At 46.1% G+C, this 22,029-nt stretch overlaps 2 protein-coding genes across 3 annotated transcripts in view; both read left to right on the forward strand.

The window, feature by feature from the left end:
• The window catches only part of BAK1 (BCL2-antagonist/killer 1), a gene marked incomplete at its 5' end in the record, with an annotated part of 10,016 nt that extends 9,860 nt beyond the window's left edge, over positions 1 to 156 (forward strand). The window contains one exon of the mRNA XM_009580214.1: positions 52 to 156. Coding sequence (XP_009578509.1) covers positions 52 to 156 — 105 coding nt within the window. The remainder of the gene's footprint in view (positions 1 to 51) is intronic.
• Positions 157 to 15,412: 15,256 nt separating this feature from the next.
• TSPO2 (translocator protein 2) lies at positions 15,413 to 19,193 on the forward strand. Of its 2 annotated transcripts, none has more exons than XM_009580209.1 (4): positions 15,413 to 15,506; positions 17,150 to 17,353; positions 17,814 to 17,952; positions 18,900 to 19,193. In XM_009580209.1, exons 2-4 carry the CDS (start codon positions 17,181 to 17,183, stop codon positions 19,080 to 19,082), a joined length of 495 nt encoding a protein of 164 aa, XP_009578504.1. In that variant the 5' UTR covers positions 15,413 to 15,506; positions 17,150 to 17,180; the 3' UTR covers positions 19,083 to 19,193. The 2 variants fall into 2 exon arrangements, with proteins under 2 accessions (XP_009578504.1, XP_009578505.1); XM_009580210.1 differs by having other exon boundaries at positions 15,440 to 15,506; positions 17,147 to 17,353.
• Positions 19,194 to 22,029: the final 2,836 nt, after the last annotated feature.

The raw sequence follows: 22,029 nt of genomic DNA on the forward strand, positions 1-22,029 counted from the left end.
CCTGGCCCAGGCAGATCTAACATGCTCTGGTTATTCTCTGTTTCCCGTTAGGTGGCTGCACTCGAGCTGGACAATGTTTACATGAAGTACATGCTGGTGGTGGTGGCCCTGGTCATGGTGGGGCATTTAGTGGTACGACGCTTCTTCAGGCCCTGACTGACATGGGGGCAGAGGCTGGGGGGGTCCGGCCAAGCTCTCTTTCAAATCTCTGCTCTGACATCTCCCAAGAGAGGGGGGATTCAAGGAATCTCTGAGAGAGAGAGCAGCTTGGACCAGTGACCCTCCCGCTACAGGGCCAGGGTCTCTGCCATCTATGGAGACACCACCAGGAGCTATGGAGAGGAGCAGGGGGGTGGGGGGGAAGGTTCAACTTCACTGTCTGTTTTATGCCTCGCTTAGCTGCTGAGGACAGAGCATCACTGTGACAGTCCTAGCATGCAGCAGTGAGGCAGAACAGGCTCCTCTGGAGTCAAGGGTCTGGAGGAACAAATACATTGTCGTAATAATGCCAGTGTGTGCGAGCACATGGGTCTTGTCCACTTCTTGGGGCAGGTGCAGAGCTCCCCATTTGCTAATGGCTCTAGCCTAGACCATGTCTGCATTTGAAGAAGGATTGCAGCCTTGGTTGCTGCAATTGTCTATAAGTCACTGGAGGGGCAAAGCCAGCATTGGAAAGCTCACGTGGGGCTTGCTTTCACCTTCCCTCTGTTTCTGAGCCCAAGTACTTGAGCCTTCTCTTTCCTTTTAACAAGCATCCCTACCCCTTTTTTAAAGAAACACGTTGACTACCTGTCCTCTGACAGTGGATGGTAACATCTGGCAGCGCTGGAGGCAGGGTTTCCCTGCCGCAGCCTGAACCTGGAGACCTGCAGCTCTCCCATGGCTGATGCAGGTGCTGGGGTGCAGCCTCACAGCCCTCCGTGAGCTCAAAGGCTGCGTGCCAGCAGACCTAGGAAGCACTAGCGGGTTTCCAAACACTAAAAAGCTGTGGGGTGACTAATGGTCAGTGTAGGCAGCCTGCCTACCCTCCCTCCAGTTCTGCTGGGGGCTTCCATTCAGTAGACTTGGATGCTGGCAAACGAGCAGCCCAAGTGAGACCAGTTGGTCTCCCTTGCTCCCAGTGGGAGGCACTGGAGTTGCATCCCATCCCTGCATCAGCTCTTTGCCTTCTGAGCTGAGCTGGGCAGGATGGTGCAGGCATGCCCTGATTAAGCCCAGGGCTGCAGTGTTTTATAGCTGCCCAGCCTCTTCTGGGCACAGTGTCTTTGGGAAGTGACTTGACCTTGTTCCGTTCATGATTAATGCTTGAACATGATTTTGGGGGGCGGGAGGGAAGCAGGCTCCACTCTCCCATCCCAAATCTTTCTGACTTTTGCAAACTAGGGAGAGCGTCCCAGTGTGGACCTCATAGTTTAGCGCTGTTCTTTTTACTCCAGACGACTCTGTAAGGCTTGAAACTGTGACTGGCCCTGTCTGAGCCAAACTCACCCTATTCCAGCATCACCCATCTCCTAGAGCAGGTCAGCCAGCTGGGGGAAGGAGCTGGAGAGACCTCGGAGGTAGGACATGAGCAGTGGTCCTGTGTCTGGGCTGCTCTCCTAATGCAGACAGAGCCTTCTGGGCTGGAGCCAGGGACAACAGGAGCCACAGTATCGTAGCCCTGAACAGGCTGAGCCTTCCTGTCCTCTCGGGCCTTTCCATGATGGCTGGAGCAAGGAACTTGCCTGGTATTGCTACCGCAAAACAGGCTGGGTGACCCCAACTGATGGTGCTCCAACTCATCCCTGTCAGATGGGGATGGCCAAACTGGGGCAGAGCCCGGCTCGCCTCAGCCCTGCCTGGTGTCATCTTCTGCAGCGACCACCGTGAGAGCCCAAGGAGGGTCAGAGAGATCTTGAGAGCAGCCCATCTGCCCCACTGTAACAAAGGCATTCCTTACAGACATCTGGCTAATGTGTTTAAAACCCTCCAGTATTGCCTCCACATATCACTGATTCCTACCTTAATCTTTACCTTCAGATAGATTTTTTTCCTCAATGCCTATCCCTTGCTGCAGTTTAAGCTTGTTATTACACGTCCTGTCCAAGCACAGAGACAGGACACCTTACACTTAGCAGGACCAGCCATGGTTTTATAACACTTACGCTCCTCACGTTCCTGCCTCTTTTAACATAAGAACAGCAAACCTTTCAGCCTATTTCCCTATCAGGGTCTCTCCGTGCTTATCATTTTGACCCTGACTGTTTCTGCAGTATCCCTTTCCCTGGTGGAGTGCCCTGGACTGTGCTTAATAGAAAAGCATTAAAATATTTGCTATAATATTCCTCTTCTATATATCTCTGTTTTGGTTGCTTTATTTGTTTTATCTGTGCTGAGCAGCACAAGTCTCCAGCGGATTGTCCATGCTCAGGCTTTGTGGCCATGCTCGTCTCTTTGAGCAGCTGATGCCCACCTAGCTCATTCGTCCCCTTGCAAGTGTATTTCTTTGCATTTATCCACACACAACTTCATTTACCATCGTGCCACCCTGTTCACCCGTCTTGAGCAGATCTTGAGATTTCCTCAAGATCAAGACTCTTCTCTGGTGTGAACCAGTCTAACCAACTTAGTATCATCTGCAGTTTCCCATCCCCACATCTTACCTTCTTTTCTGGGTGAAAACACCACCAGATGGAGCCTTTTTGCCACAATGAAAATGAACTACTAATTGTTATTTTCCTTTTCTCTTAATCAGCCACATTATTGACATGTCACTGTCCTCTAGGCTAGTTCTCTGGTTTGGTTGTGTCTCCAGCAGGACTTTTTCAGAGGACCTTGGAAAGAAAACAGTATAATCAGCCTTTATTCACTACTTCACCGACACACTCCAGGAACTCTAACAGATTGGAGAGAATTTTTGCTCACACAAAAAGCCATGCTGCTTGTAATTTATCCTCATCTTCCAGAGAGGGTGTTTCACCTTGCAGACCAAATTCACCTGTAAGGCCAGCCAACTTTAAATAAAAACATTTTTCAGCTTTATGGTAGATGATCAAGCCATAGTAAAGTCTGTGATACCAGGACAGAGAAGGGAACTTTTAAAACAGGTGCTGTAGCAAAGGAAAGTTTCCATTTTATCCGTTTTCTCAGGGGATTTGCAGGGAGGATTGTCTCAGGATATCAGCATATTGTCTGCCTCTGCTCTCACCTCTCCCAGCCTTCCTGGCACTGGTTACCAAGGGGAAAAAAGCTTGAACTGGGACTGTGAATGGGTGACTGGTCTGTAGTACTGTGTCCTGTCACTGGATGGCAACAGCATTGCAGGCACAGCCACCTGGGTGCTGGCTCCGAGGGCAGAGAGGGGCTGAGCTCCCACCGAAGGGGAAAACCCCCCCTTCCAGGTCCTCCTTTTTGTCCAGGTGACCTCAGTATCCATCAGCTGTGGTCTGCACACCCAGAGCTGTGGGTGTGCACCACGCTCTGACCCATAGCAAAGGCGGGCATCGCTGGTTTGTACTGGACTGCTGTTGGGGAAAGTGTGAATGCTTTAGGGGGGTAGGAACAGGCTAAAGCAGGGTTGGATTTGCTGGGCTCAAAGCAGACCAAGATGAGAAGGCTTGGCCCTCCCCAGAAGCTGATGCTCTTTGTAGGGTTGGTGGGCCCTCTCTGGAGAGCCGCAGCAGGTATCTACCTCGAAGCCCTACTCGGCAGAGTTTAGGCAGGGAGCCTGGACAAGGTACCACAGGGCATATTGACTATATGCAGAAGGCTTTTGCTCTGGGACTGGCAGCGCCAGGAGCCATTTTCACAAAAAAGTACATCTCTGCTATAGAAGTAAGAGCTCTAAATAAAACTACGTTCTCAGAATACCCCAAACTTCCCTTACAGGGCTGAATCAGCCAGTTTATTCTGCAGGGATAAAGCTCTGATCAACTACAATATTTTTTTTAACCAGTGTAAACTTCGTTTAACCACCAACCCAGTCACATGTTGTACCTTGTACGAAAGCAAGTCCATCGAATGCACTGACCAGCGGGCTCTCCCTGCTGCCACCTTCTAGCCACTGTGGTGCTACTGGGGGCTTTGGCTTCTTCCCCTGGTGAGCAAGGGAAACAGAGGTGGGAAGCCCTCAACTGGAAAATGAGGGCAGAAGATGAGGAGAAGGCTCTGCTATGACTGCTCACAAGGAGAGGATTGTTCACTGAATCATTTGGGTTGGAAGGAAAGTCTCACCCCCGCTCAAAGCAAGGCTACCTAAATCATTGCAGGGTTTGGTGGACAGCTAAGCATGCCATTTTTCTAGCCTCAGAGGCCCAAGCTGGGGTTTCACCTGAGGAAGGACTGGCTCTCTGTGATGCCTACAACTTAGCTGCACCCACTGGTACCAGTGCCTGCCTGCTCTGCTCACTCCTAGACTGGGTAAGGAGAGGAACCAAAGAAAGGCTTGTGCTATTCCCTTCTCCACCCAGCCCCAGGATCAACAGATGGGATGGTTTCAGCATCACAGTGCTCAGTGAAGGCTGAGATGCACCCCAGAAGTAGCAAAGAGGGGTGCAGGTGGTCCAGGTAGCATGCCAGTCCCCAGGGCTGGAGGAGCAATACGTGGATGCAGCTGATCGCAGCCCTGCTCAAGGCCACGAGCTCTGCACCGTGGCTCCTTGTGCTCTCTGCTGGCTCCTTAAATATCAAGGGGTGCAGGGAGGAAAGGGGGGTTCCTTTTGGTGAGGATTTCTTTGTGCAAGACGCTACCCCAGGAGAGGTGTTAAGGGAACATAGCACAGGGAGTTGTCCAGACAGAAAACTCTTAGTTCAAGCAGAAACGTGCATGTTTGGGAGGGTGGGCAGAGGAATTTCATTCAGAAGGTTATAACGGGTGCATAGAAAAAGGGGGAGAGTCTGAAGGAAGAGTCTCATTTACTGAGCCTATCTGAGAGCATTTTTTACTCCCACCCTCTCCCAGCTCAAAAAAAGAGGAATCTGCCTGAGCTATCAGTTTGCTTGTCAGAACCACTTCTCCCTTCTAGCCATTCCTCACAAGCCAAACCCCGAGCCATCCCTCCCGAACACCGGGTGCAGCAGGGTTCAGGCTGGCAGGGGCCAGCGCTGCCCTAGAGAGACCAGTCTCTTCACGGTCAGGACTGGTGGCAGCCTTCTGTGAAGCTCTGTGTGATGGGTTTTTACATATATACTTGAAACCACACTATCACTATTAATTCTGGTTCTTCCTTGCCTTTTTCACAGTATCAAAGGACACAGTGTTTCACACAGCTCCTTCCTCCTTCCCTCCAGGAAGCCCCAGTCTCTCCCAGCACTGCAGGAAGGGGACGGGGTATATGATGGAGCAATAAAGCATGCTTTGCACTGACTCTGGAGGGGAGGGACTGGTAAACACCTTTTCTTTCCAGGGGGAGGAGGAGAGGAAAACCACAGGCGGTCCCAGTAGCAGCAGGGAGATGGGGAACAAGCTCTGTCTGCAAGCCAGCCTTTCCCCAGTGCAGGTCATCTTTAAATGGCAGGCAAAGGGGCTGTGTAGAACATGGGGGGTTGCTTTTACCTGAAAAAAACATTTCTTTCACAAATATTCTGTTTTAAAATGATGTAATATATATATATATGTGAAAATAAAAATGGTACATGCAGTGCAAACTCTTTTCCTGGCTGTGTTGAGGGTTTTCTTCCAGAAGCTGTACTCCTTTGCAGATTGATCTAGGTAGCTCTTGGGTGCATTATGGGTTCCCCTGCACAAATTTGCACAAGCTATTTAGTCACAGTTGCCCCATTAGTTTAGGGATACCAGGCCTTCTTACACTTTTTCCAGCATGAAGAGCTAGATAGGGAGAGAAATCTGCTGCAGAAGCTTGCTTTGCCATCCCTGAGAAATAGTGCTTTTACAGCAGATGCTGTGGGGATGAAGAAGAGACCGCTGTAGTAATCTGCTGCCTGATCAGCTGCTCAACCTGCCCAGAAGTTAAGGATCTTATCTCTGATGTGTCCACACCTCCCTACCAGGAAACAATAAAGATAGGAAATTGCAAAGGAAAAGTCCATTATAGAGGAGTACAACAGGCTTCTCAACTGCCGTAAAACACTCCAGCAAATGAAAGGGAAAGGCATGTTCTTATCAGAAAAGCCCAACACATACAAGATGGGGAGGTGCTACCACTGTCCTGTGTTGGGACGACCGCAATACCTCCTACTAGCTAACAACTCTAGCTGACTGCACAGAGAACTCGCATTGCTAAGCGGAACTAGGGTTGGCACAAAGATGGGAAACTGGGGCTCCTGCAACCATCACTGTCCTGGGCTACCTTTCCCAAATACCAGCCCAGATCCCCAGGCTATGCCACTTTCAGCTGCTCTCTTTTCATGCCAAGACAGGACATGAGCTTGTACCAAGCCCTTGATTGTTCCCTCTCCTGCACCGCTCTCTTTTGCTCAGAGACAAACCTTGCTGCTTACCTGACTTTTCACCCCTTACAGGACCAGTCTGGACACCAGCTTCCACCAACCATTCCTACTGGCACTGCAGAGCTCCAGCAATATCTGGCAATGGGTAAAGAAGCAGGTGATCTTAGGGGGATAGGATGTTTTAACACCACTGCGTGGGGTGTGACCGCTGAGACCATGTGCCTTGTTAATGAGCTAATAAGCACAGACACACCCCACCTGTGCTAACGGCCCCCCAGTCATCCCCACCTGCAGTCACTTCTGCTGATGCCGTCCCACCTCCAGCACTGGTCACTACAGCCCTCGCTTTTGAGGCTGGGAGGCACCTCCCCTTGGAGCCCCAGTCTCTTGGTCACTGGTTGTGGTGGAAGGCACTGAACCCAGGGCAGCCCCCCGTGACTCCGGTGGGGCAGGGGAGATGTTGTCTCCATCATTCCTTGCTGATGAACATGGAGCATCCTTCCAGTTTCCCTGTCCCCACCCTTGATGTGTATCTGTTGTTCTGGTTGAGGAGAGGGGTGGGCAGTGGCAGGATTTATGGTTACTGTAGGACTCCGTGGTGTAACAGAGGTGGCTTTACAACGGGGGTGGCTCTGCCTTGTCAGCAAGCAGAGCAGGACAGCTGTCATCGTTCAGCCAGCTTAGCGATGAATCCAAGTGACTCCACAGCTCCCATCCGCTGCTCTGTCCCATCCCACGTCATTGCAAACAAGTCTGTCTATCCAACAGAGCAGTGACAGCTTCGTGACATTACCCTTCATGCACCCTGGGTGCCTGGATTTGCGATTTCTACCTCTGAATGCCAGTCAGTTAAAATGAGGGAGGAGAACTGGAGGGCAGGATGCCTGCCAGGATAATCTGGGATCAGAAGGTGCCGGAGGGTCTGCAGAATTTTCTGCAGAATTAATCCTGGGGAATGTGTTTGGGAGTGTTGGGAGAAGGAGAGGAGATGAAGGCTCTGGTTATAAATTGCTGTAGAAAGAGTGGGGGCTCAGGCTTCTCAGGCTTTCCACACCATCAGCCAGTAGCAGATTAAGCATCGGAATCTAAATAAATATTTACCCTCTAGTTCCTGGTCTCTATAAATAGCCATATGACACAATTGCCAGTTGGTACTTTGGGATCGCTGCAGTGAGATTCGAGCAAGATGAGAGTATTCCCAGTCACGCAATCTTGCGCATACCTGGCTGACCTGACACTCTGCACACAAAAACACACTGCTGAAGCTCTGTCCCTTGCTGTCACTGCCTCTCTGTGCAAGTAAAGGTTAAACTTTAACAAAAGATAAATGGCCCTAATTAAAGAGCCAGCTGCTCCTGTAATCCACTTTGTGTCCTGCCCCAAAACCAGATCAAGCTCCTAATTAAATTACCAAAAAAAAATTAAGGCCACAATATTATTGAAGTATTTGCCTTTGGCCATTCAAGTAGAATTGACCCTAAACCAGAATCCAAGATCTGGCAGCAATCTAGATCTAGATCTGGTATTTGAGACAAGTACCTTAGCTCTAAAACTGGGTCAAACTCTGAACCACCCAGAGTTTTGCAGAAATAAAGGTTTTTCTAGTTAATTTCCAGGGTAAGAAATGAGAGTGGGCAGGAGCTGGGAAATCACACTTGTTTTTATCATCTTAATTTTTTAAATAAAAATCCTTTGCTGCCAGGCAGATTTCCTTCATTTGGCATGTGTTTGAAGAGTCTCAGCCCCTGGCTAAGATTCAGCACGCTGTCATTACAATGTCAGGGATACGCTTCCTCCCAAGGGCTTGTTCACATCCATTCATCTCACGCATCGTTTCTACCACTGGTATCTGGGATTCCACATGGGACCTGGCTGCATTGACACAAATGAATTGAAGGAAACAGACTTTGATCTCCCAGCTGAAAGGGGAACACGTGCAGCAGTAAAACCCCATGATTGACATGAACTGGAACTAGCACCTCCGACAGCAGTCGTGCCTTTGTGGCAGCGCTGTGAGAATAGCTTGCAGCAAACAGTTTACTAAGCCAGTGGTTTTTTCCATCCTGTGAATTGGCAGCCAGAGATGTGGATTCTTCTCCAATTTATTCCTTATTCCCAGATCTTCCTGACTTTCCCTGAACAATCTCCATGGTGGTCTGGGCAAAATCAAGAGAAGACAACCCTGGAGGTACGTCTATCAGTTACACCATGGGATGAGATGAGCTTGTTCCAGCAGACACGACCGTTCTGACACGTATGAAGTTGGGCTCTGCTCTGCTTTCCTGGCAGTCATACAGCTTTCTGGATCAAAGCTGGAGTCTGTCCAGATATCAAGAGCTCTGGCAGAGCAATTTCATGTCTGCACTCAATATACCATTTAGACATACCCTTATCATCAGATGGCTGTGGGGAATACTGCAATAATTCAGTGTCCTTGGATGGATCACTGTTGTAAAAGAAGGAACCTCTTCAGTTAAAGTTAGAAGACCTGATTCAGCACAAAGCAAGCAATAAATTCCATTTTCTACTTACAGCAGTCATTGAAGGAGACCAAACCATAACACTGTCTTTATACAAGTCGCATTTCTAATTCAGAACTCCCTCTCTCCAAAAATGCCTTCACATTTGCTTGAACCATGTCTCTGCCCATCAACTTGCTCTCCAGAATAGTCCAGGGAAGTACCCTGGCATTTACCATGTGCTGATTTTGCTCGTCTGGGGGGGATTTACACCCATGATTTACATGGGGTTGTTCTACACTTACTCTGCAGAACCTGGACCAAAGGTCAGAAAGCTGAAACTGGATGAGGTCTACATGGCTCAGATGACACCCTCTTTGAACTCTATGGCAGCACACAAGTAGCACAAAAGGTTTCACAACCCTTTTTTCCTTGCGATTTTCTTGCAAAAATCTGTAGCTAAACAATGGCAACACATGTAATCACCACGGCTCAGCTGCATCTCCTTAAAAAGAAAGCGATCCTACCATCAAGGCACAAAGCAGCAAGGCTTTGCCAAGGCAGCAGGACAGCTTTCTAAGAAGAAATGAGTCATTTTTAGCAGCTGGCACATATGAGTGAGGGAAAGGCAGACCCATAAAGACAGCAAAATTCTGGCACACTACAGCTTGTTCAGACTTCAAGCCTTGCCTTTAAAGCAATTCATAGATGCTCATTTTGTTATTTGCCAGCAGTGTTACTCCTGCTGCATGCCCGTCTTTGTTACTCCCTGATGCAGATGTTGTCAGGGGAAAACGCGACTGAGCATCATTCCCAGCAGAAGTGTTGTGCTCCACATCCCTTCTAGACTTTGGAGCTGGCAACTCCTCTGCTGCTGAATGGAAAAAACCGCACTCAGCAGAGTGGTCACAGCCTGTGGTCACAGGCTTCTGCTGTGACAAGTTTGTGTGGACCATCATGCCAGGGGTAAAGCCACCACAGCAAGAACCACCCCAACTGCTGAGGAATGGACCTTAAAAGCCACCAGAGAAGGGCGTCAGGAACGGATACTGTGATCCACTTGCTGTCCCTACCTGGAAGGTGCTCAGAGGTGAGGCATCTGCTCTCCTTCACAACTGGCTGCAGCCTTCTCGGGAGGGTTCTGCAAGAAGCAATATTCCCTTTACTCATACATCTCTACATTGGGGAAAAAAATAGAGAAAAAAAAGACGAAAAAAAAAAAGAAAAAAAGTTTGTAACGACTCACTAACAAAAAACCAAATGGAGGTCCTAAATAAGAATAACACCAAGGTTAGAGCTGTTAACTTAAGAAAAGGATGCGCACTTCAGAATAAATAAATTAAAAACCCCAACATTTGTCATATCTTCCAAATGTTGTGGTTTCTCTTCCTTTAATAATACGTTGGTTTTCTGCAGAATCTTTATTTTTCCTTTGCTAGGAATTCCCTTCGGGCCCTGTGTTCTTTCACCTTTTCACTTTCTATTTCTGCTACGACTGAAGAAACACAGAAGAAAAACATAGTTTTTCTCCTAACAAAAACCTCTCAAAGCATTGTTTTGATGCATTTTGACAGATTCACAGTCCTCAGAAAAAATATTTAGACCAAAAAGAAGCAGTCACTGAAGTTTTCCCTCCTAGTAAAAAGGGCATTTCCATCAAAAGAACAACAAAATACTTTGATATAAGTTTCTCAGCCAATCTTATCTTGGCCTGAACTGAAAAAAGTCAATAAATGCCAATTAATGTTACTTCCCAGGTCATGTTGTAGTAAGGAAACTTGTATTAATAAATTAGGGTGGAAAACTCCTTCCACTGAAAATCCAAGACAGGTGGTCCCTTTGTTCTTCATAATCACCAGCAATAAAAGCCTTGCAAGCTGACTAATGCCTTCTCTAGTACCTGCATAAAGCTTGTTTCCAGGCTTTGTGTTTCCTGAGCCCTGGGCAAGTCAAGGGCCTGACAGACCCCCCAAACCTGGAAGAGCCCTTGGGAAGGACCCTGACCTCCTCTCGCTGCCAGCTCAGCAATGCTGCATTAGCAAGAGGGAAAGGTAAGTTATACATCACAGCCAGGAGGCTGAGCTAGCTAGGGTGTGTGCAGGAAAGGGTTATGCCAGCCTGCTCCAGGAATAAGAGGCATCCAGTCTACTGGAGTTCACCGTTTGATGCCTGTTGCTGGTGCTTGTCTTAATTTCCCAGTTCGCTACCTGAACCACCTAGGTGGGGAAATATCTGAGAACTTTTCTTATAGTTGCAGAAAACACAGCTAAGGGTCCAGAGGTTATCTGCTGCCTTTTTAAGACTTCAGGGAGGTATGTGCTGCCCTCAGCTTTCCTCTGAAAGTACCAGCAGGAAAATCCTCTCCCCAATTTTTTCGTAACTGGTGAACATCATGCCCTTACTACAAAGCCTCGCCTGGCTGGAAATCTGCACCAGTGTAATTTAGGGCACATCAGCACATGAAAGTGAACTTGATTTAAGTGAGAGTATCACTTGAAACTGCAATAGCTTTTCTCAATTAACTCTGCATGTAGGAAAGACCTTGAAACGCATTTTAAAATGCTATATTAAGGTATTATAAAATCCTTTGTGAACACTATTATTCTGGCTCACTTTAAACCCAATACCCCAATCTGACATTAATACAAGGGTTGCGATCATGACTTAGTAAGCCATAACTAAGCAGCTGAGTTGTGGTAACACTTAACCCACTGCAATACAACACCCTGCCAGTGACTTTGTACTGTTGCTGCAGCTTTTTTTTCTGACGCAAGGGCTGAGTCCTCTGAGACAAAAAGCCAGCCCTCTCTGCACATCCCCAAGTATCATCCTCAGTGCCAGAAGCCCAGTATCCCACCATGCACGAGTGGACAACATGGCACGGCATGGTCAGGGATACCAGAGTTATGTGCTCTTGCTGATTTGACTGCTGCGGGTCAAAATTAGTGCTACCAAGTACTCTAGTAAAGCAGGTATTACTGGTCATGGTAGTTGAAGGCAAAATATTTTATGTCACATTAGTACTGGGCTGGGTCTTTGCGTGTGGTTAATTAAAGTGGCTCAGCTAAAGAGTGGTAATTTGTTAAGCTGCATAACTTAATTGCTTGCAGTCATCTGCCTATCCCCACACTAAGCTACTCCTAACATGAAAGAAGGTGTTGAACTGTGTCCGTTAAAATTTACTCTTTTGGCTACTGAGGTGCAACTTCTGCGTGCAGATAAGACCGAACCATTCCCCTTACGGTTATCACATGTGGGCAGTTCTGTACACCAGCCCTCACCAGCTCTGCCACTGACAAACATGCAGTGCTCTGAGAAGCCCCTACATTCAAAATTTACCTCGAAACTCAGCCTGACCTTTCAGTTCACAGCTGGCCACAAACAGAGCCCTGCGGGATGCAGAGACCCCAGATGAGCACCCATGGGCGACAGCGGGGAGCCGGGGTGTGCCTGGTCCTCCCCGCGGGCAAGGAGAAATCAAAGGCTGAGCCCTAAAAAACTAAGGAGCCTTTTCTGCTATTCATCTCACAACAGTTTGTTCCTGTGATTAGCTATGATCAGCCAGGGCCGAGCAAGGATCTTGTCCCTTATGGAAGAGCCAGTCCCCTGTGCATCCAGATACAGCAGGGTCCTGCAGGCAGTACTTTTTAACACACTGAGAACTGGACTCTAACCCTAAAAAAGATCTGTTTTAAAATTCCCTCTAGTGGAGAGAGGGTAGAAATTCAAGCTGTAAGGTTCAGCTCACCGAGCAATCCACACCCAAATTTTGAGGGGCTGTGCCTGTCCAGGGCCACCTCAGCCCACGGGGAGAAAAAGCAAGTGACCAGCTGGAAATTCCTATATTATTTGATATCAGCTGGAATTTTTATTTCAACATAACTGAAAACTTTCAAAGACAAGCTTTTATTCATTAGAAAGAAAACCAGGGGATTTTTTTTTTTTTTTTTTTTAAATGGCTTTTCGTACTGAAAAATGAAACATTTTAGTTTGCAATGTCAAGGCTGGCAGGTTTGAGTTCTTCAGAAGATGGTGATTGCCATAAAGTTTCCTCCCCAGCCACCGCCACGTCCTTTATGGCAGCTCGGCGAGCACACTCGCGCTCTCATCAGTGGCAGACAAACCAGGACAACTTTATTACCGATGTAAATCAGAGAAGCTCCGCTGGCTTCTGAGGAGCATTGCAGATTTATGCCAGGAGCTGACCCGGCATCTCTATTTTCAAAACTAGGGCAGATTGAAATATGCTGTTTTTCAATAATATATTCAGGTTAACAGGGCTTTTATATTTGGGCAATTAATCTTGCATAGACTGAGAACCTCTTGGGACAACGTGCAAAGGTTGCTAAGAAGAGGAAAACAAACACAGTTGTGTAACTCAGCTCTCCCATGTCTTTTCTTTCATGAAAACACGTTGCAGTGATACAGCAGTGATCTGAAACCCAGCAGTAATATTACTTTTATAATCAGAAGCATACCAAGACACAGTATAGAAATGATTTTACTAAAAGGTAGTATTACCTCATCTTGTATTACTGTAAAATGATTCAAACCAGAAATATTGAGACATAAATCTGTGGTAACAGAGGAAAAGCAATATTGTGCTAGAGAAAGCCTTTCCGGTTTATTGCAGGACCGCTCCTTCCCGTGGCATGTGTTCATATACAGAAGGAGAGGCCAGGGGCATGCACACACGCCTGTCTCGGTGTGTTTGTGCACGTGTCGTACTATATTTAAACTCACTCCGGGTCCCAGTACTGATCCCCGGTCAGTGCCACCAAAGACTTCCCAAACCTGATCCTTGTCTTTCTGCGCTCCCTCTCGCTGTCTCTTCTGCCTATCTGCCCAGCAGCCCTACTGCAACCTGCTAGCGTCTTCAACTTAATCATTGCCTAATAAACGCCCTAACAAATGCTATTCAGAAGTCCAGACCAGTGAGGTGTACCACATCTTCTTGCTTAGGAAACAGGCATCTGCCCAGGCAATGGCATCCAGCCTGCTGTGATCCACTTTGGGCAAATCTGTTACACATTATCCCATTTTATCATGTACCTCCACCTCTTCACTTCTCCCTTTCTTTGCTCTAAAGCTCAAGTAAGACTGATACATGACTTTTAGGCCTGTAATTGCCTCTGCTGTTTTTTTGCTCTTTGCATTTGCCATTCCCCAGTCATGCAGCATCATCTCCAGCTTCACAGATTTACCAAGATCCTTGTGATTTGACCCTTAGTTTTTAATTCTTCCAGCATATCAGACTCTAAAATGGCCTGGGAATACAACTGCTATATGCCAAGCAAACCAGTAATCACGGTTTTGGGCTCAAGCCCAGGGAAGGAAATACTACCAGCTAAAAACTGTTGAACTGCTTGCTTTCTGACCAAGTTGCCAAAGCCTGGTGAAGGCAATGCTACCCAGCAAGCTGCATGACGACCGCTTCAGAGGAGAAGTGGCTGACTGCGATGGAAACCATTCAGTCGCATATAGTAGCTGCATCATTGCATGACAGAAGTTTCCAATCGCAAGTAGCAACAGACTCAGAAAGGATATGCAGGTGGCTACTGCTTGATTAACGTGTGCTGCATCTGTTATTTCAAAGTGGTAATTACACTATATAAACACACCACTGAAATAGCAGTGCATTGATTTATGCTAGCTGAAAATCCGTCCCTTTACACCATTCTTTTTCTTTCTCCTCCCACAAAAAAATAATTTCCTTCTGAGCCCAATAAAACAGAAGATCTCATTGGTTCTATGTTATAACAGTAAGACCGCATTCTGCTAGGAACCAGCAATTCTGCCTCTGGCTGTGATATTCAGGTAATGACCCGTAACTGAAGTAAATTAGTGTTTAATTTCCCATCCCTTGCAGACAGCTTACTAATGGAAATTGATTTCTAGCTTTTTTCTTTTTCACTTAACATGCTTGTGTAATGTCTTTATTTTAGATTCAAGTGGTATCCAGTGAATTTTAGCCAAAAGCTAGTGTACAGGTGACCACCGAAAGCATCTGGTTAATTAATGTTTGTTAAACGGTGCACGTGGGACCGGCATGGCAGGGACATCCTTGTACAGGCAGCGGGCTCCTCCTGTCCTGCACTCACACCCATGGACATGCTCTGGGACAGATCCTCAGATGGAGTAAATCAGCAGAGCTCATATCCATGTAACACACACAGAAGTCCTACTGTTAAGGACCTGATCCCTTATGCACAAGCTCTTGTACAAATACCATGTTCATTTGTACGTGACACACTTTAATTTATACTTTTGCATGTCCAATGTACTCCCAGACAGATAAGAGGGTGCTTCTCTGTCCCACGCAGCCACCCTCTGACCTACAGGCAAGATGCTTGTTCTCAAACCAAGCCAAGAGCCTCAGATGTCACATCTCGGTGCTCTCTGGACCCAGAAGCCAGTCCTGCCCCTCACACAGTTGCTCAACCACCACCAAATCCTCTGTAATTCTTGCCCGAACGTGGGCTCTCTTGCGTAATCTGATACAGCCACCAGCGCACGCACACACACCCTTTTTTCTGCTATTTAGGTAAAACTCAGCCGACAATTCCTTCATTGTATAGCAGCACCAGCACTGGAGACAGAAGCTGCCCTTGGATGTCCAACCCTTTTTCTTTGCAAGGCAGAGAAAGGCAGTAAGAGACGGTAAGGTTTTTTACAGCTCCAACCCCGTTAAGTTATAACAGCTGTGAGACAAAATAAGGTTTTATAAGAGTGTTGTGTTATTTTCAACCCTCAGCTACTTCTGCAGTCTATCAGGTTAGTCTGGCAACTACAAAGGATTGGGAGGAGGTAAAAATCTACTTTTCCCATTTTTCTTTTCTGAAGTGCTATGGAGGAACCAGAACTCAGCTGGTGCTGTTTTACACTTTAAAAGCAGGACTAACAGCTATTATTTTTCTCAGTGTTCGGTTGATTTTCTGATTTCATAGACACTTTAATAGCACTATAAATTGTCTGGTAAGGGAATTGTTAGTTAGAGATGGTGTCTGGGGTATCTGTTCCTTATTGATGTGTAAATTGGCTTGTACTGCTGGCGTGCGTTTCTAAAGATGAATGGTTTGTAGCATGATGATAATAATAACAATTAGCAGAGGATATAGCAAAGTGATAATTGTAAATTAAAATCCCAAACAGAGATGCCTGTGCAGATCAGTCTTCTCCTCGTGCTCCCTGTTTCTCTGACCAGTGCTCAGAGTGCCAGGGACATTTCCCTGGGTGAGGGAATGTTCTGTGCCTGCTTCACTCTTCTTGCGTTCCTAAAAACCAATCTTTCCTCAGTGCATTTGCTCAGGTGCATTTTGCGCTTCTGCTGATAGCACAAAATTGCTGTGCTCCTGGCGAATCCTATGTGTTATCCCCAATGAATGCTAATTTGGGTTTAATTCCTTAATGGATCAAAAGGGAAGGTGAATAGAGAGACCAAAGGAAGGAGGACAGAAGACTGGCAGGTCCAGAGCCCTATAGAGAATAATGGCAGGGGAAGATATGGGACAGAGAATGAAATGCTAGATGTTATCCTTACGACAGTTGTCTTGTGTTGGAGCATAATGTAATTATTAAAGTAAACATTCCTTCCTTTTACGCAAGAGGAAGACTGTGAGCAAATTAAGAAACTACTCTTGTGCCTCAGCTTACCTGCTTACAGAGGTGAGAATCCACCTCTGCCTGCTAGGGCTGCAGGGAGGATTAAACAAGGTTCATTGAGCACTTAAAATTTGCTGTAAGGATGTTGTCTTGTTATAGACCTCATTTAAAATATAAATCCATGGTGAAAAATTAGATGAAGTCAGAATGGACAAGGTTTTCTGGGCATGATCTGTCTGGGTTTTCATATTCAGAATAGCATGCAGAGGAGAGATAAGAGCTCTGCTGAGATGCGTAGCCTCCGTGAACATACATTAAAGTTTGTGTGCTGTCTGACTTAGGCATTCGGAGGAGGAATGATAAAAGTAACTGCAGTCTTGCCTTCTAAGAATATAACCACCTTAGCTGAACCCTGCCACACGAATATTGTAAGAAGCCGTGACATAGCAGGGGGGAGCCACTTTGCTGGGTAGATCAAGGGGAAAAATGTAACCATGACAGAAATAATTACCACCATTTCAGAGATCGGGAGATGGGCAGAGGGGAGCCAGCAGCAGAGCTGGATACAATATTAAATACTTGCCTTCCGCCTTAGAGACTAAAGTGGAATATGGGCAATTAGAGAAAAAGCTTGAAAGATCAAAGTAGGAAAAAATGTCCTTTTAAAGTGATAATCAATTATTGTTTTTAACTTACAGCAGGTAAAAGGCTACTTCAAGCCACCAAGGAAGGATGTGGGCTTATACTGTTGGTTTTACTGTCCTGCCTCATGTTGGAGGTTTCCTTGGCTGGTTCATTAATCGAAAAGAAATGCCTGTTTGGTATGAGAAGCTGAAAAAACCTTCATGGTGTCCACCCCGCAAAATATTCCCTGTTGCTTGGACTGTCCTGTACACTGGCATGGGGTAAGTTCTGCATACTGTTCCCTCTCTCGTCCTGCTGTTTCTGATACACAGAAGAGCAGTCATTTCAAACTCTTTCATTTGCTTTTGGGATATACCTTGTACCCGAATCAGCAGGGCATGTCAGGTACGCTTATTCCCAGCAGATGAAATACAGCCTGAGCCAAATTCTGGGCCGAGTTCCTCAGATTCACACCGCAGGCAATGCTTTTGGCCAGGGACACAGCCCATGCTCAGCTTTGTAAACAGATACTAAAAACAGCCGCTGCCATGGGGAAGTTGTACGAGCCACGCAGGTATGAGACAAGCGATGGGTTCGAGAGTAGTGAGGGACATGGATGCAGCTGCCCGTAAATATGACTGTCCTGCAAATCTCTGTTGCGAAACAATCTTGCATGAAAAGACTTTGTCTGTATTAGGGATTTACTCACTGCAAAACACTAACGTGTTTCCCTCTTCACAGCTATGCCTCCTACCTGATATGGAAAGACCTGGGTGGCTGCAGCAGCAAAGCTATTGTCCCACTTGGCCTCTATGGGGCTCAGCTGGCCTTGAACTGGGCTTGGCCTCCCTTCTTCTTCGGTGCACGTAACCTGAAGATGGTAATGTACCTGGCCATCCATTCATCTGCTGGAGGCTTGTTTGCTGGTGTCCCTGCCACACGGGTTTTGGGGTTGTTTGGAGGTTTTGTAACTAGCATTATGCAATTGTAGAGAGAGCTGCAAGAAGAGCTTTTGCTCAGATATAGTTCACACTGCACCTGGTTCTAGACAATGGTATCAGTCCCTTCCACCCCTCGCCCTGCTCTTGCCATGCAGATATCCAGCCCAACCAGAGCAGGGTGGGAGATCAGGGAGTCAATAGTCCAGCTGCTGCATCTCCTAGTTAAGGATTCGGGGTTAGAGATAAGTCCTTCTGGGAGTCACACCCTGCACTGGCAAGCAGCAAAGTTAGCATCCCTGTGGGGGCATATTAGCTGTGAGTGGCTTATCGAGCAAATACAATGCACTGTAGAGCCTGTTAGAGGATATGCACGAAGGTAAGGCACGGTACGGCAGAGGTGGACTTATGATATATTCAAAAAGCACTTACCTGAGGTCCCAAGGCCCGGAGGTGATGGAGGTGGGACTTACGTTTCCATCTGAATTTTGTCACTCTGTGGATGAAAGGTACATTTAGAAAGTTTGTTAAGTGGTAATAGCTATCAGTACTAACACAAGCATGTTTCTGATCTGTCTGCATTGGCATTATCAGCAGAAGAGAGCACTGATGATCGTAAGCAATGTATTAATCTGCAGAACTCAATAGTGAACAAAAAAAAAGAACATTAGTCTTGGCTCTTGGTGTGGCACATTCAGATCTCACCGATTAGAGTTCAGAGCCAAGGTCTGGGTTTTAGGATCACTCTAGGTGACTTCTCAGTGCTAAACCTCCCCCATTCCTATCCCATTTCACCACCTTTCGCAGGATGGTTTATAGTCATGCTGGGGAAGACTGCTGCGTGTTCCCACGAGTGAGTACCAGCGTCATTGTCTTCTCTCTGCTCCAGGCACTGATTGACATCCTGTGCTTGGACGGCCTGGCGATAGGCACGATGTGCTCCTGGTACCGCATTAACAAGATAGCAACGCTGCTGATGGTGCCTTACCTGGGCTGGCTGGCCATGGCGACTTGTCTCACAATCCGCATCTGGAAGGACAACCCTGAGCAAAAATCAGGAAAGAGCGAATAAGAGCGGGACAGAAATGAAGGCATTTTGTGAAACTAAACTATGCTGGTGTGAACCAAGATCTAATAATTTGGGGGATTCATATTGGGACAGGCAGGAGAACATGCCTCTTCCTCCCACCTTCATCATGGTTGTGTAAAAGAAAGGTTTGCACCATGCACGCGTGTGCTCCTTTAAAGTAACTGTGCATCCTTAACCTGGGAACTGTTTTCTCCAGCACTGTTGAGTTTGGGGCTACAGCTCTATGGTGACCTTAATGCTATCAGGTTAAATCCCATTAGCCAAATTAGGATCTCATGATACCAGCATAAATCACAGTATCAATCCTGGACACCCCTCGAAACTGCTACCATTCCCCCAGAGAGCAGAACTTGTTCACACACGTGGTAAATCCCATCTCCTCTTCTGGGACCAAACAAAAATGCCCTTCACTCATGCACACCAATTTTTAAGAACTTACTTGACTTTTTGCTATTTGTGCTGTTGCTTCATTTTCATGTATCACCTGGTTTGTGCTTTATACCATTAACTTTTTATCTGTCAGCTACTGAGCAAGAAGCCATCTGTCTTGTTCTGCTAGTGAAAGGAGACTGGGCACTTTGACTTCTATTTGTGGAGTGTCACACTTGAGTTTCATGCTCCAAGATAAAGCAGCAATGATGAGAATGCAAATGCTTCTCCCAAGAGGAGATTTCTCTCTTCCACCTCTGTGTGCTATTCCTCATCAGAAAAGAAAAACAAACATTAGTGCCTTTGAAAACAATACTTTAAATGTTTGGGTTTTTTTTTAAGTACATATACACAAGAGCCTTTGTAAAATTTAAGAACTTTCTCACACTGCCTTGAAGGTTGTAATTACATGATTGGCAAAAAGCCCCATGCCAAATCTGTCAGGTGCAGTACAGGTATCTCATCCCAGAGTCTTTCCATTCCTGAATATTATTAATCAGGAAAGGTTAAAATACAAGTAGTTCCAGAGAAATGGGTCCAAGCCATGACAGAATCGGACACAAAAGGTGCATGGACTAGCCCTTGTCCATCTTTTATTCTAGCCCTTGCCTTTGATAGATCCGAACCTTAGATGTTGCTGCATACAAAGAATATTTACTATTATTTTTTAATTGATAGAAGCAATGTATGTGAAGAAAAGTGGTAGGTGGATCTTCTTTCTGGCAGCTGACTGTAGATTAAGGTGGGTGGGTATACTTGCAAAGGGTGGGGGTAGGAAAGCTTAGCTGGGGATGTAAAATAAATTGTATTTGCTTTTAATAAAACCAAGCCACTTTTATTTGGAGAATAAATAAATCTAAGTTACTCTTGTTTTACTGGTTTGGCACTAGGTTTGCAAAAGCTCAGGGGATCCTGTCTGGAGTCCATGGCTTGTGTCTGGCTCCAAAGGGAAGGGGATCGGCAGCAAGGCTCTGCAGGGCTCCAGCAGCCAGACTCATTCCCGGGTGCCTGGTTGGAGTAAATGGGCTGTGTGGGTTTCAAGCCTAAAGGTCCCAAACGTTCCTTCAGCTGGGGCACCTGCACAGCTGAGACATACTCACTTGGGTATGCATTCCCGTGACAGGCTCCTCCATTATACTTCACCCACAGCGTCAAGGTAAGGAAGCTAATTCTTGGGTTTGGTGTCCTTCCTGAGTCAAACCAAGCCTGATTTTCAGAGATGCTGAATGTTCCTGGGTCCAACACATGTAACTGGCAGAGCTGGGTGCTCAGCATGACTGAAAGCTGGGGCCAAGAGAAACAAATACCAGTAGCTGAGAGCAACTGAAATTTGTAGTACCTTTTTAAAATTTGGTCATGTATCTTGTTCTGTCATTTTGATCCCATCCATTATTTTTCCCTTCTAGCTACAGGACACCTTTATACAGGACTGCTGCTGCAAGCATATTGCTGTAATCTCTGGAGTAAAAGCTGCATAAGAACAGGCCATTGAATAGATGTGGCTGTAAGCAGGAGTAGGACTATAAAGCATGAGCACTGCAAGCAGCACTAGAAAGATCATAAGCTACTTTAAAAAAAAAATCCTGTATATTTCAGGGCTTTGTATAACTGTATGTTACCACTGAGCTTATTTACAGTGATGCCTTGTCTGTGTCTTCCAAAAATCCACATGCCAAAGGACAGGAAGACATAAATTATTTCTTCCTAAAAAGAAGCTAATATCTGGGCTGGAGATTCAATTCAGTGGAGTTAAGAATGATTTAGGGCGCCTGAACATCATTATGCCTGTCCTTTCATAGTTAGCATGGCAAAGCCCCGAGAATAGCGATGAGCAGAGCCACCTAGTGAAGCCAGAAGGGATAAAGCAAGTCTTTACAGTGATCTCTGCTTTTGAAAAGGGGAAAAGTATTATTTAAATCACATTAAAGTTGGTAAGTGACTCTAGATCTGGTTCAGACCTGCAACGTTTTAATAGCATTTCCAAATTAAATTTATGGATACATATTTGATCAGCTTTCATAAATTAGTCCTCTTTCCCCTTCTACTCATTTTTTTTTCTGCAGGTAAAGGAAAATATGGAATTAAGAGTAATAGATTTTTTTTGATCTTTTCATGTTTGCCCTCCCCATTTTCCCTGGGGTGACTAGGTGACTTGTTCTTGTCTTCATTTCAGTTCCTCTTCCTTCCAGTCCACCTGTAAGTGCACCAAGAGCTTCTCTTTCCTACTTGTATTTTCTTGCAGGCAGCAAAAATAGCAAATGTTCCTACATGTAATATACATAATAGCTTGAAATCAATTGACAAAGTTAAATTCAGCAAAGCACCCTCTTGTATTAATATTTAAAGCATCATTTAGTATATTTGCTATTTAAACAGATACACTAAAACCCCTTGCGTAAAAATAACTTAAATGACATTTCAAAGTCAGCCACCTAGAAAATATCTTAGTTATATTGTGCAGTGCAGACCAAAATCAGCCTTTGCCTTTGTGGATCTAGAA

This window comes from Fulmarus glacialis, unplaced genomic scaffold (genome assembly GCF_000690835.1).
Source record: "Fulmarus glacialis isolate BGI_N327 unplaced genomic scaffold, ASM69083v1 scaffold17556, whole genome shotgun sequence".
NCBI classification, from domain to species: Eukaryota; Metazoa; Chordata; class Aves; order Procellariiformes; family Procellariidae; genus Fulmarus; species Fulmarus glacialis.

What these genes read in the sequence shown, in the direction of transcription:
- TSPO2 (XM_009580209.1), top strand. Translation starts at nt 17,181, where the DNA reads ATGTGGGCTTATACTGTTGGTTTTACTGTCCTGCCTCATGTTGGAGGT. An exon ending in GTCCTGTACACTGGCATGGG is followed by an intron (nt 17,354 to 17,813) that starts GTAAGTTCTGCA and finishes CCCTCTTCACAG; the next exon opens with CTATGCCTCCTACCTGATAT. An exon ending in GTGCACGTAACCTGAAGATG is followed by an intron (nt 17,953 to 18,899) that starts GTAATGTACCTG and finishes TCTCTGCTCCAG; the next exon opens with GCACTGATTGACATCCTGTG.